We start from the raw sequence: 15,000 nt of genomic DNA, 5'->3' as shown, positions 1-15,000 counted from the left end.
CTCTGGCTTACTGGTTCTGGTGTGCAGGCACGAGCCTCAAAGCAGAAACCTAGGAGACAAAGCGGGGCGGGGCGGCCCGCAAGGTCAGTGGTTCTAATCCCAGTGTAGCCACAATAAGTTCCGCGCAGCTGTTGGGCCCTTGAGCAAGGCCCTTAACCCTGCATTGCTCCAGGGGAGGATTGTGTCCTGCTTAGTCTAATCAACCGCTCTGTATAGGAGCGTCTGCCAAATGCCAATAATGTAACAAAGGAGAGACAAGGACTATGAAAATCGACAATAAGATAAGATATCCTTTATTGAACCCTGTGGGTTAATTTGTCCTCTGCATTTGACCCATCCTAGTTACCTAGGAGCAGTGGGCAGCCACAGTGCAGCGCCCGGGGAGCAATGTGGGGTTAAGGGCCTTGCTCAAGGGCCCAACGGCTGTGCGGATAATTTATTGCGGCTCGACCGGGATTCGAACCACAGACGTTGCGGTTCCCAGTCAAGTACCTTAACCACTACGCTACAAGCCGCCCCAATCAGTTCATCTTGTTCAGGTTGTTCAAGAAACGGTTGTTTGAGTAACACCTTGTAGCCCTAAACACTTCCCATTTGTGCGCATTCACACTACACTTGAGACTTCCGCAATACGGTGCGTGTGAGTATTGCATGTGGGTGTGTAAGGAGTCATAGATTAGCCTGAGAGCCTGAGGTGGGATGTGAACCGCGGACTCTCAGTAAGCACAGAAAGTTCTGCAGACAAACGGGTGACCAGTCAGCCGGAGTCAAAGCTGCCCCAAGCCAAGGGCAACAACTTTATTTTAAACTTGAAGGTTATGTCATCGGAGAGTGTTGTCTCGGCGGCCTGCTACAAGGCCTTCACTTTGTACAACACCTCACTGTACAGTGCTTCACTAGCCAACGAGTGGAGCTGCACCAGACACGGTTCATAAGCACGATGGCTCATTTGCAATCAATTTCAGCATTAAGAATGAAAAAATAAAAAAAATAATAAAGGTCAGAAATATTTGATGAGTATGCTGGACTGTTTCCAGGGTAATCAGATGAAATATATTCGGATCTCGCGGAGCAATGATCCGCCCGTATAATTTTCTCTCTGAACACCAACCTCCCCGGCCCCTCAGATATTAAACGTCCTCCGGGCAGCGGGCGCTATACTTCACCGGCGCAGGGCCGTCTTTTTCTCACGCTTTATTTCTGTATCCACGGAGTGGCTCCCGTAATGTCCCTCATTAATCTCTGAGACACGGGCCGCTCCTGGAGACGGCGACGCTAACCTGATTGAGATCAGGACACTGCTGGAATCCATTTTGTTTAGAGGGGGAAAAACAAAGCAATAAGAAAGAAAGAAAGAAAGAAAGAAAGAATGTCACATCCAAACTGTTGAATACCGGAAATGTAATATCACTTATATGTGTATGCATACATTCCCTGAATCATAATTCTTTGATATGGAAGGGGTCTGCCACTGCCATAGCTTCTAATTAGACAGCAAAGGGTTGCTAAGGAGATTTGGTTTGACGATAATGTGAAACAATTATCGGAATGCATTTACATAAAATAATTGCTATTCTGAATGAGGCTTAATGGATGTTGCCTGCATTCGATACGACGTGCGTTTCTGCGGAAATGCGTGCCGTTAATGGGATCGTGTCGCGCAAGCACAATGTCAAGTTAGCGCTGGCTGATTTCGGAGCTTCCGTCTATTTCAGTTCGTCTAAATATATCCCAAGAGCTGATAATAATAGACTGCCCAGTTGATAATAAACATTAGACTCCTCAGCCAGCAATTATCATGTGTACGTCACAGCTTTGGGGAATATAGCACTTCTCATTCACTGAAACAATAAAAGAAATGCATATCAGCATGCTTATTTTCATATGAAAATGGTTGAGTGGAAGTGCTAATTAAGTAATATCCATACTCGTGGCATGCTAATGTGGTGACTGCAGACTGCTAGACAGCCGACGGTTCACTTGGTGCCAGCAGAGAACACCAAATCTCCCCTCGCCTCGGCGGGAGTGAGTCTGAGCAGAAGTGGGGACGTGAAGCGTCGGTGTCGCGGCACTCATGGGAGATATTTGCCGACATCCTCGTACGACAGCTTTGCTTTTTTTTCTCTCGCCAGAATGTGAGTGAAAATTGATTTTATTTTTAGGGGGGAGGGCTTGTGAGCACGACGGGACATTCTGCACTTCTAAAGCGAAGGGCTGATGGTGAGACAGGCACCTGAATCGGGGATCCGCGGGGGAGTTTTTTAAAACTTTGCGCCGGGATCTTTACGGTAAAAACCGGGCGCGGCCATGCTTCCAGACTCCCGACCGAAGTTGTGATGTCTGCCACGCGATGCGCATCACAACTCAAAAACACCCTTTTCCCCCCACTGTCCCTCACTGATCATCTGACATGAAGATGTTTTGTTTGTGTAGCACTTTTCACAGCGGACTGTCACAGAGACACTTTACAGCGTAACAGAAGGGAGGAAGAAATAACATCCCTGAGCCCCAAAACAGCACATGAGGTAAACGCAAAAAAAAAACTCCCCGATGGGAAGAAATCTCTGGAGGAACCCGACTGTAGGGGGATTCCATCCTGGCCTGTAGCCGGGGGTGGGAACATTTCATGTGTATAAACTTAGAAAGGCCATATGGGAGGATGTCAAGTCTGGAGTTTAGAGGGGAGGGGGAGGAATGTGTTACCTGTTCTACATGTATGTTTTGCTATTAATGGGATTTAATGTTGAGGAACTGTAAATCGCTGTGGATTAAAAGTGTCTGCTAAAGGACCAAGATGTAAATGCGGGGTGTGTGGAGATGACAGCTGTTCCTACACTGATTCAGCCTGTGTATGTGAGAGAGCACAGTGTTCATTCCACGCTTATTTTAATTGGTCTAAAGTCCTTTGAGATATATCTTTTTTCTCTAATAATGTGCCGCAGTTCAGCGACTTCACAATTCACACGCGATGAGGAGCTTGCGCAATCCTAACATGTGGCAAGTGTGACACAAGTTAACTACACCTTACCCAAAATCATATTAAATGTATTAAACTTCACAATCACCAGTTAATTACGCTCATTAATTCTACTAATCAGCCAGATTAAACGCATAATCAAACGCAGCGCTCTCACCTGAATGCATTTTCAAGCGACACAACTGACAATGTTTGTAACCCGTTATAATTAAGTGAAATTAATTTGGGAAGCAAAGGAACAAGTGTTTGAAATTACAGATGATATTATGATGATATCTTTTGCTTAAATGCACAATAAAGAAACAAATACTACACATTGAAATCCTAAAAAAAGTAAAGTACACAATGAAACACGTTCTATGCAGGAAGGGAATTCACGAAAGTAAAGTTGGGTCGAGAAAGACTGTGCTTTGAGTTTGGTATGCAGGTCCCCTGTGCTTTGAGTTTGGTATGCAGGTCCCCAGGTTGCAGAAGGAGAGTGAGAGTAAGACACGGAGACGGCGGAGCTGATGGAACGAGATGGAAGTGATGGAGCGATGCTATGTCGCGCTAGCGGGCGGATGCTAATTATCCATGTAATGAAACTGTCTGCAGAAGTGGCCAGTGGACCGTGGAGGATCACAGAGGGACCTTTCAGCGCTGATCAGAAACTTAAACTCTGAAGTACGCGGAAATACTGCGGCACAGGTAGACACGCTCGCCATGAAATGGCCTTTGTGAGATTTTGTCAAATAAAATGGAGGCCGTCGTCCAGACCACAGAGCTGAAATTCCATACGCTGGGCGATGGGCCCACCATTGTTCTACTTTTTCCTGCAAGATATTTCATATTTAATTCATTCAATCAATCCCTGGGAGGCTGATCCAAATGTTGCCTCGTCCAACCGAAGGCCACGGTGGCGAAGACTAAACCAGGTGCAAATCTCAGTCCAGGATTCACGTAAATCTTATTTTCAGTGATACTCCACCCCGATGCACATCTATCATATCTCCACTTAAGTCCCCCAAGCCAGGATGTGCGTGGGATGTATAATAATAAATAAATAAAGACGTAAGGAATTTGCAAGGAAATTTTCATTAAGCATGTACATAACTCAAGTCAGGCCTTAAGGCAATTAGCAAAAAAAAAAAAAAAGCATAAATGTAATATGAATACATGCGGTGTGGGTAAATGTAGAATACCTTCGTTGTCTTTGAGGGTGAAGTTGGGGTTCACGGGGAGATCCTGTGGCAGGGAGAACGAGAAGCGGGGGCCGTTCGCGAAATCGTCCTTGTCCACAGCGCTTATCGTCTGGATCACCTGGGGAAGCGAGAGACAGTTAGGCTGCACTTCCAGCTCACGTTTCACATCATGCAACGTGGCCCATTTAATCGTCTATAAAGGTCCTTGAAGTTACTGGAGGAGGTTTGATGACCGCTGGTAGGCATGGAAAGCGAATCATTCTCTGGTCAGCAATACCAAGTCCTAAATCTCCAACATTTCTGCTCTAGGGCAGTCTTTCTCAACTTGGCAGAAGTTGGTTGTAGTAACCACTCACTCACCTGATTTATCGACTGAACCGATCAAATGGTTGGCATTTGGGGGGTAGGCGTCTTGTTCAGGGACACTTTGACGTGCTGAGGGCGGGACCGAACCGCCAACCCTCTTACCTCCTGAGCCAATGTCGCCCCAATCAAACTGGACAAACGCCCTTGATTAGGTAAATCAGGATACAACAAAAACCTTCTGGCAAGTGGGTCCCGCAGACAGCAGTTGAGAAACACAACTCTAGGGGATAATGTCACAGCTGCTACAGGGGCTAATGCGCCAGTCTGTGGAACAGTGTTTCACCCCTATGAACTCCAGAGCAACACAAGTAGCCTGAGGATGTGGTGACTAGCAATGGTGATGCCATGTCATCAGCGTTAGCACCGATAGCGGTCGTCTTTAATAAGCAAGAGGTTCATACTGTCATACTCCGCGTTTTTTCTGTTTCTTGTTCTGTGTTTGTGTCTCATGTCCCCTCCCTATTTTGGGAAAGAGACTGACCTACCATGTGTTGATGCTGTCACACCCATTGACCTCACTATCAGCGGCCATTTTGGGAGGGTCAGGAGACTGACCTGCTCTGCCCTGGTGCTCTTGCCCAAGATGACCTCACACTCAGCGGCCATTTTGGGAGGGTCAGGAGACTCACCTGTCCTGTCCTGGTGCTCTCGCACACGATGACCTCACTCTCCGTGGCCAGTGTGGGGGGGTTGTCGTTCACGTCGAGGACCTGCACTGTGACCGGAACATGACTGAGGAGGCTGGGGTTGTCTGGGAGGAAAAGAAAACAACGAGAAATATAACTCTCCAAAGTTATAAATGTGTTTCTTCGCAAAGGTTAGAAATGTAATTCCGTTCAGCTCCTCGGATTTATCTGTCATCAACTGCCGTTGTGTTCCTTGAACGACCTGTACAGTGACCACCAGTGCTCTGGCTTCGTTCTTTTTCAAGACTTTCCAAAGTGCTGTCCAGGTTCTGTGCCATCATTCTCTTCTCTCAGTTTACAGATTATCTGCTTTTCCAGAAGAGAAAGTCTGCCATTGGGCGCTTGAGCAAAAAACACAGAAACTGCTCTGGGGGCTTTTCTCTCTCTCTATCTATCTCTCTCTCTCTCTCTTTCTCTCTCTCTCGCTCTCTTTCTCTCTGTCTCTCTCACACACACACTCTCCCAACTTAAAACTGTTCTCACTGTCATTTCTCCCAGAGCATCCATGAAAAAGACAATTGTGCTCTCAACGGATATCCCCTGGTTAAATAAACGATAAAAAAAGCCTGCTTACTCCAAATGCAATCTCCAAAAAAAGAGAAAAAGAGGTAAAGAAACAGTGCCTAAAACCAAGACGAGATGGCAACACCTGATCAACAGAAAACACTGGACGGTCATCTGGTGAATGAGTAGCGCACAGCTGTACGTACCAGTCCAATTCAGCACCGGCACCGCAGGGTCGTGTTTCCTGCACTTTAAAAGCCCACACGCCGTCCGCGTGGTCACACTATAAATGGAAATGCGGGGGGAAACTGCACGAAACACTTTCCTGACTCACAAGCTCTCCCGCTGCCTCAAGCAAACCTCTCTCAGGCCGGGAACGGGGGTTTTTGGTTTTTGGGACACAGCGGTTCTGAGAAGACGCGTCACTTGGAAATCTGTCCGAACCGTTTGTAGCGACGCAGAAAATGGACGCTTCCCGCGGTCACCGAGTTGGAATGAACATGTGTACTGGACCGGTGGGAGTGCATACGAGGTTCTTCATAAGGAGAGAGAGAGAGAGAGAGAGAGAAAGAGAGAGAGAGAGGGACTGGATTGTGTTTAAACTTTATTAGTTGACACCACAAACTAGCGTGAGAGAGAGACGAAGGAGAGAGGCGAAGGAGAAAGAAAACGAGAGAAAGAAGGAGAGAGGGAGTCGGGAAAATGAACATTTGAGGAGTGAAGACAGAGAGGAGGAATGCACTCATTATGCGTGGTCAAAGGAAAGGGGAACAACAAAGCGACAATAATGCACACAACATCACCAAATGATGAATTATCACCCTACAGGGACACTACGGAAATCCGCTCTGACTCCAGGCTGTCCGCTGCAATCTCTTCCCCGCACTCGTGTGTAAAATAGACAGTGCAGGGGCAGCGTTTCACATTTACATGTGAAAGGAAGATCTTAATCCTCAGTGCGAGAGCAGAAATTGCATTAAGCAGGTGTGTCCGCCTACATGCGTTTGATCCAGTTTCCACTGTCAAACTCGACGTAACTCCATAATTCACACAACCGGGCCTTGCTCTGAAAGCCCTCCACGCGTGTGTGGAAGTGAGGCGTATGTGACTGGCGTATGTCCCCAGTGCATTGGCAGGTGGCTGCCGGACGTCCACAATGAGGGGAAGAAACGTGTCTAAATCTGAGTCCACCGGACCTGGGTCCATCTGACCTAGCAGTCCATCCTACCTGTCCAGTTCCCACCAATCAGAGCGCAGCTTATCCATTATCTTCCTTCTGCCAATCGCCATCAGTAGTTTCCTCTGCCCCTCTCCCTCTCTCTCTCCCATCCTCTCTCTCTGTCCCTCACTCTCCCTCCCTCTCCTTCTATCTCCCCCCTCTCTCCCTCCCTCTTCCCCTCCCTCTCTCTCCCTCCCCTCCCTCTCTCCCTCCCTCTTCCCCTCTCTCTTTCTCTCTCCCCTCCCTCTCTCCCTCCCTCTTCCCCTCTCTCTTTCTCTCTCCCCTCCCTCTCTTACTCTCTCTCTCCTTCTCTCTCCCCCCTCTATCTCACCCTCCCCTCTATCCCTCTCTCTCTCCCCTCCCTCTCTTTCTCTCTCTCCCTCCTCTATCCCTCTCTCTCTCCCCCCTCTATCTCTCCCTCCCCTCTATCCCTCTCTCTCCCTCCCCTCCCTCTCCCCCCCTCTCCCCCCTTTCTCTCTCTCCCTCCATCCCTTTCTCTCTCACTTCCTTTCTCCCTCTCCCCCCCTCTCTCTCCCTCTCTCTCCCTCTCTCTCCCTCTCTCTCCCTCCATCCCTCTCTCTCCGGCTGTGCGCGTGTGATAAGGACCTGTGTGCTGTATCATTCCCGGGAAGGTGTCCTCGCCCCCTCGTCCTGACACGTGTGACCGTTCATGCCTGTGCATTCCTCCCCACACAGACCGAGTGCATCTTAACGCTGAAATGACATCGCCCGTTCCGTTGGCATCTCTCCCTTCCCCTTATCTATTCCACCATTTCAGCGGCGTAATTTAGCGGGAAACGCAACGTGTTTTCCTGCCAGTGTTCGCCCGCCCTGGCCTCGTGAAAGACCACACTCTTCCTCTCTCTCTCTATTCTGCATTAACAATCTGCCGGGGCGTGAAGCAGAAATTTCCGGCAACGTCGCTACGGTTTGTAACGCAACGCAGAAAAAAAGAAAAGAAAGAAAATAGAAACATTTCAGCCGGAGAGGGAATAATTGGATAGACACCTTAAGCCTTGGAGGATATGACATAAACTAGGCGGTAGGGCCGGCTGAAGCCTAATGCTGTTATCACATAACAGAGTGCCGAAAATCTCTTCAAACAAACCTTTCTACAGAGCCTTGAGCCGCCCCAATGGCGATAGACTGTACATTACATTATCTATTTACTCTTTTTATCGTTAAAAGGATAAAAGGATAAAAACCAAACTAATAAAGAAAATATATATTTTCCCTGCAAAGTGTTGTGTTTTGTACTTGTGAAACTGTTATTTATGCTAGCAAGACAGATAAAAAAAATAAAAAAAACGATGTACAATATGAGTCTTTAATCCAGGCTCTTTGCTATGTTTTGAGGTCAAATGAGTTGTGTTTCATGCAACTTTCAATGCATCGTTTCTTTGTTTATTGACTCGAATGAAACATAAGCAAATCCAACAGGGACGATTATTGGAATACTGGGAATCTTGTCTCGGTCGTGAGCTTACAGTTCCTAATTCTCCGTATTGCAGTTCATCTCGTGCGGTAAAGACTCACAGCTCTGTAAATGTGGAAATATATTTTCATTATCTACTCTCTGCCAGAGGAGGCTAAGGAAGGGGTTAATCACTGAGATGCAAATCTGAGTCGCAGGAATGAAAAGACTGACCTCCAAATCAACCTTAATTTTCCACCAATGTTTCACACTGTAACATTCATTTGTGTCTCGGCCGGTATCTGCACGAATCTACTCTGCAGAATCACATGACCGAATTATAGACAGTCTATAATGAAGAGGAAAGAAAAAACAGGAATGAAAATGCCAGCGGTGTCCAATCTTATCAGAACAGTGATGTGGGTGCTGGTTTTTGCTTTGGCCTAATGAATCAATCGTGGTCTTCAATCAAGACGCTGATGAATACAATAAGGCGGCGGTCACTCCTGGCCCTGGAGAGCCGCTGGGTGTGCCGGTTTTCATTTTCACCTTCATACCTGCACCCGATTCAGACCCAGGCAACCAGGTGAGGCGAGTTAACTGTGTAATCGACAGCTTTGATTGATCAATCGAGTGCTGAGTAACAACAACAAAAAGCAGCATGCCCTGTGGTTCTCCAGGACCAGAAGCGAGGATCACTGCGATAAGGTCTCTGGGCGCTGCGCTGGGCTAAAACAAAACCTGCACCCATCCCGGCCCTTTCTGGAAACGGATGCTCCATTACATTATTGCATTACCTTATTGACATTCGGCAGACGCTCTTATCCAGAGCGACGTACAGTTGATTAGACTAAGCCGGAGACAATCCTCCCCTGGAACAATGCAGGGTTAAGGGCCTTGCTCAAGGGCCCGACGGCTGTGCGGATCTTATCATGGCTACACTGGGGCTTGAACCACCAACCTTCTGAGTCCCAGTTCCGAGTACTTTACCCAGTAGGCTAGTTTTCATTCAGGATGTGTTGGGACACACACAAAGAAAATGTTAAGGTGCATACAGTACACAAAGGTGTATAGATGTAACCTTAATCAGAGACAGATTGTTTTGCTCAAAAGTAGTCCTAGACTGACTGGCTGACAGGAGCACTGGTGTGGTGTGCAGTGTCTTTACCAGGGGAGAGAGAATTGCAGCTAATATTGCATCACGGCTGTGCGGATCTTATTGTGGCTACACCGGGATTAGAAACACCGGCCTTGCGTGTCCCAGTCATTTGCCTTAACCACTACGCTACAGGCCACCCCTGACCCCCTGACACAGGCCCCAGAGGGCACAGAGATGTAAAAGTGCGTGACCCCCCCCCCAGCGACGTCCCCAGCTCCGCGGGGGGTACTCACCGACCTCCGACGCCACCACGGTGATGTTGTGCCAGGCCGTCTCCTCCCGGTCCAGAGCCCGGGTCGTCCGCACCGTGCCGCTGGCCGCGTCGATGTTGAAGTACGTGTCTCCGTGCAAACTGCGGTCAATGAAATACCTATTTTTAGAAGAAGCGAAATTAAAAAATGCATGAGTACCGCCTCTGGGACATCCGGCACTCAGGACAAACGCATCATCGCTGGAGAGGCCTAAAAACAGGCCGCTCTGGCCCCCACAGCTGTTACACAACGCACGGACTGTAATGTCTCACTCTGAGAGAGCTGCCGAGATATAGACTACAACGTCACAAACTACGCTTAAAATACATTTGTTACAGTTCACAGTCAATGGCGTGGGCTCAGGATTCACGCACCACCGTTGCGGAGGACTGGGCGCTTTTTAAGTCACCGCATTGTGGGCATGTGTCTGTCTGTTGATCAGCAGTTAGCCGTTTTTGCCCATGCCCTGTGATAAATATGCGTTGCTTGAAAGCTTCAGGGAGAACTTGGAGAACACGTGCTGTGCGTGGCTGGATCAATGTCGGATGCTTGTATGTAAAGTGTGTAGTTTTGATGTAAAAAGCAGAGTATACACTGTATATCAGAGAGCTTGCTGAATTGTTTCTGAGAAAGCACCACTGACACACTGCATGTGATAAAGTATGCCTCATCACAGTGGACCTCATGAAATCAGAGTGGATTCATTTATCCACAGCACCATTAATAAACCCTCTTGGGCATATAAATTAAGTGTTTCATTATTTGTTTCTATTGTTGTTTGGTACTTGCAGGCATTTGTATGCTTGAATATAACAATTGAACATAAAAATAGAAAAGTAAAATTGATATACTTCATAAAAATAATAATAATAATAATAATAAGGAATAGTAGACTGGTGTCTGTTGCTCATGAATTTTAAGGTAAACAGAACAAGCAATCGATTAAATTCCACCCGGCTATAGGGGGGTGCCCATCCTCCGCTGGCCTATAGGTTAAGACACTACAGGTGATAACAGTCGAGTTATTAAACTAGCAAGAGGTATAAAACTGTGCGGTACAAGTCGATACTGCCCAACTATCGTTCATTCCAAAGTAGCCCACAGTAAACAGATGGGTTGGGGGCTGGCGGGGGGAGGAGGGGGTGGAGGGGAGGGGAGGGGGGGGTTGGTGTCTGTGGGAGGGGACGTGGGGGAGCGGTCCCTAAAGGTAACTCCGATCCGATCTCTTATGCAGATTATCTTTTTTGTTATGCAGATTATCTTTTTGTTTTCCAATAAATCCTCCCAAATATTTTAAGATTCTTACATGAGTCATGCATTCTGTTACCCATCTCTCATCTCTCTCTCTCTCTCTCTCTCTCTCTGTCTCTTCTGTTCTTCCTCTCTTTCTTGTATTTTGGCATTCCTCCACCGTGCCTCTGTACGTTCTGTTCCTCCGCTGCACGTCCGCGGCGTTTGATGGCGGATGAAGGCTCGTTTGACGTGCGCGTGCTCGTCCGCGTTCGCTCGTCCGCGTTAGCTCGTCCGCGTTCGCTCGGCTGAGGCGTTGCCATGCGAACGGACGGCGGGATCAGAGGGGATCGGGGAACATCAAAGAGCCTCAGCGCCGGGGAAATGCCCGCTGCCTTAACAAAGGCGCCCAAAGTTTTATACCGGCTCAGTCCAAATCCGTCAGAGAGTGTACCGGCGATTCGCTTTTAAGAAAAACAGGGCAGAAACCATGGTGATTAACAGTCTTCCTCGGCTCTTAATTTAACGGTGGAAGGACAGGACACCTCCTTTTCATCGGCACACAGGAAGTGAGCGGACACGAAGTGGCTCTCTGGTGCTAATTAAGAGACGGGCCCGCTCCACTGTGGCTGGCTGTCCACCGCGGTGCAGTTCACTCCGCCGGCTTATCGAGAGCGCTTAATGACACAGTCCCACCGCTGGGCCCAGTTCTTCTTTATTATTACTATTATTCGACATTCATCATATCTGATATCTGCTCTGCTGTGCCACTGCTGTGGCTGTTGTCCAGGGCCAAGCAGGGAAGCAATATTAACCTTCATTTAATTTTATACAGGGCGGGTTGGCTGAGCAGGGGGTGCCTGACCTGTATCTGTTGGGGGGAAATCTGAGTGCCCACACAGACACAGAGAGAACATGGAAGTTTGACACCGGGATTTGAACCTGGAACTTTCTTGCGATTATGCACTGCACCACACTTTCAGAAATGAAGGCACAATAAGTGTTTTGTAAAGGTTTGATAAAATCCACTATATATATATATATATATATATATATATATATATGTATATACATATATAAATGCACTATATATATATATATATATCAATACATTATTATTTAACATTGGGCCCCATGCAAGGACCACTCATTGCTGCTTTGCTTATTTCTCGCCTCAAATGTTTCGAGTGGACTGTTTAGGAGGAATAAGAGAAAGTTAATCAATGGTCCACTACTACTACTACTACTAACGCTATCCCTTGTTCTTATTCGTCCCATTGGCCATCTATCCGACGGAACCCACCTACGGTACCGTATATACCGTATAATAACGGACATCTAAAATTTGCGCTAGTTGAATCCGACGTGGCACACTCGTACGAAGAAGATCAATTTGTGACGAGAATATGAAAAAGCTCTTGCGTGAGGCCCGTTCTGGTCAGACCTGTGCGGCCGCAGTGCGGCCCTCCCGCCCACCTGATGGCGCTGTTGGTGCTGTCGGGGTCGCGGGCGCTGACCGCGCCCACCTCGGCGCCCGCCGGCGCGTTCTCGTACACGTCCATGATGTAGTAGTGCATGGAGAACACGGGCGGCTCGTCCACGTCGCCCACGGAGATCCGCAGGGTGGCGCTGTCCCGGAACGGGCCCAGGTAGGAGAGCCGCGGGTCCAGGTGCGTGTTCACGCCCTCGATGTGGAGCGTGTACGTCTTCTTCCTCTCAAAGTTCAGGGGCTGAGGCGGGAGCACAAGCAGGGTAAAACACCTTCGGTGTTAATCGCACCGTGTTAATTCGAGAGCTTGTGATATACGCTGTGTGTTGCCAGCTCTAACCCTAACCCTAACCCTAACCCTAACCCTAACCCTAACCCTGACCCTAACCCTAACCCCAACCCTAACTCTAACCCTAACTCGGTCAGAGCTGAGTAAAATGCAGTATGTAATTATTTTAGATCCAAATACTTTTCTCTGCTCAGTTGATCTTCCCTGGTGCAAGTCAAGCAAGTCAAACAAGCGCAGCAAAGAACTTGCATACTTTTTCCAGAGCATTTCAATCCACCAGACCAGCTCAGCAAAGCACATAAAAGTATTTTATTCCAAATAAATTACGTATTTGACCCTGATGTCTGCAGACAACAACCCTAGATATAAATACAGTGTACTCTTGCAGAGTTGATATAACATCAAAAATGTTTTCAAAAAAGAAAAGAATACAGATCACAGAAATTAAATGCAGAGTCGCAGGTTAAGAGCAGTGATCAGTGTGTGTTAAGAGCAGTGAACTATTTTTAAAATGTGATTGTCATGCCGTTGAAGGCAGCGGAGGGCCAGTTCATTTATTTCAGCGAGTGAGCCCTGTGTAAGATGAGTCAACACTGGCTCCAGGGTCTCACGTAATAAGAAGATCAGGCACCCTGCCTTCACCGTGGCGTGGGTGTGATTAAATGTGATTTATGCCATCCGTGTCCTCATTACAGTGCTTTATATTAATGAAAAAAATCACACCTCCGTTACACAAAGGTAAATGAGGCGGTAATCGTCCAAAGTGATCTCTCTGAGGTGAAAGGCAAACATTGACCATATGCACTCCGCGAGCACTTTATTAGGTCGTTATTCGACTTGTTTTTTGGACTTATTGACCTTTTAACCTAAACATTTAACGCCGGTGTAAAATTCAGCTATGACCACCTTAAAATACCAACTACCAGCTGTTCCAAAACCTTTTTTTTTTTTTCTCAGCAGGGTGCTTATAAATACAGCAGTGTAAAACCTGCTACCTTTAGGGTACACGGTCAGGTCTCCAACCTTATGCTACACTGCTACCTGAAAAGAGAGGGCAGCAGAGGGGAAAAACATTCCTGTGTGCTCAAACATATTCAGTGAGCTCTTTCTCCAAGCGAAGCTTAAAGATGTATTGAGGAATCACTGAAATGGCCATGGCAAGGTTAAGCATTGATCGGTTTTTCGGCTGTCCACGGTTGGCCTTTGGTGACCTTGAAAGCCGAACCACGGGCAGCAAGCAAGCAGGAGAAAAAGCTTGATCTTATAAAACGAGGGACTCGTCTTCTTGGGTAACAGGCGGGGGGCTAGAACTGAGTTCAAACTGCAGTTTTTTTACATGGCTTTGGTCTGGAAAAGGATTAATTTACAGCGCCTGGCTGGATTGAGATAAACTGTCCTTTAATGCACATCGGAGACAGGTGAGTATTTTTTTGCTAGGGATTTTTTGCTACCAACTTGCACTTGTTGACTATTGTGGTGTTAATGTGATTTAGTCCATTGAAGAGTAGGTCTTTTGGAACGCTTCATTCTCAGAATTCTCGAAAGTCAGTGTTCCAGAACTCCACTGCTTTCAATAGTGACAGTAGTGATTATTACATCAGCATTAGAATGTTCAGTTACCTCCGAACGCTCTAATCACACATCTGTGACCTCAGTGATATCACAGTAAGATCGTTATAGCTGTTTGGGCCCTTTGAGCAAGGCTCTTAACCTCACATTCATTGCTCCAGGGGTGGGGGGGATTGTAAACTGTAAGTGGCATTGGCTAAAAGCATCAGCAAAATAAGGGTTATGTTATGTAAAGGGGTAGGCCTGTCTCCGGCACCTTTCGGAGTGAGATGACTCCCTCCCGGGTCTCCCGGTCGGTGGAAATGGAGAAGACGGCGGCCCCTTCGGCGTTGGTGATGCTGTACTTGATCTCCGCGTTCAAGCCCAGGTCCTCGTCGTTGGCCTTGATTTTACCCACCGGCTTCCCCACCTGCGCCGATTCAGGGACGTACAGCTGGTAGTTTTCTGTGCGGGAAACAAACAGCACATTACACACTCCTTTATGCAGGACAGTAATAACTGCTACTGCTGCTATAGCAGTAATAATACTCAGAGTATAATATTCAGAGGAGCATCGTTGGGTTTTCTGGTGATATTCTGGACTGATGCTATTTGCTATGACCAATACATTTTTTCAGTCGGAAACATGAACACAAACTAAATCAATTAGCAAATATTTTATATAGT

The 15,000-nt window shown here is 47.3% G+C and overlaps 1 protein-coding gene across 4 annotated transcripts in view; it reads right to left on the bottom strand.

The window, feature by feature from the left end:
- The window catches only part of LOC133126134 (cadherin-18-like), a 275,444-nt gene that overhangs the window by 10,029 nt on the left and 250,415 nt on the right, over positions 1-15,000 (bottom strand). For 3 of the 4 annotated variants that reach the window (XM_061237983.1, XM_061237982.1, XM_061237985.1), the window contains 5 exons: positions 14,591-14,778; positions 12,464-12,717; positions 9,740-9,876; positions 5,154-5,275; positions 4,159-4,276 (listed from right to left, as the gene is read on the bottom strand). In XM_061237983.1, coding sequence (XP_061093967.1) covers positions 4,159-4,276; positions 5,154-5,275; positions 9,740-9,876; positions 12,464-12,717; positions 14,591-14,778 — 819 coding nt within the window. The remainder of the gene's footprint in view (positions 1-4,158; positions 4,277-5,153; positions 5,276-9,739; positions 9,877-12,463; positions 12,718-14,590; positions 14,779-15,000) is intronic. The other variant, XM_061237984.1, reaches the window with a different exon arrangement.

This window comes from Conger conger, chromosome 4 (assembly GCF_963514075.1).
Source record: "Conger conger chromosome 4, fConCon1.1, whole genome shotgun sequence".
Taxonomy (NCBI): Eukaryota; Metazoa; Chordata; class Actinopteri; order Anguilliformes; family Congridae; genus Conger; species Conger conger.
Note: the sequence above shows the minus strand (reverse complement) of the source record. Positions and strands in the feature narration are given on the sequence as shown.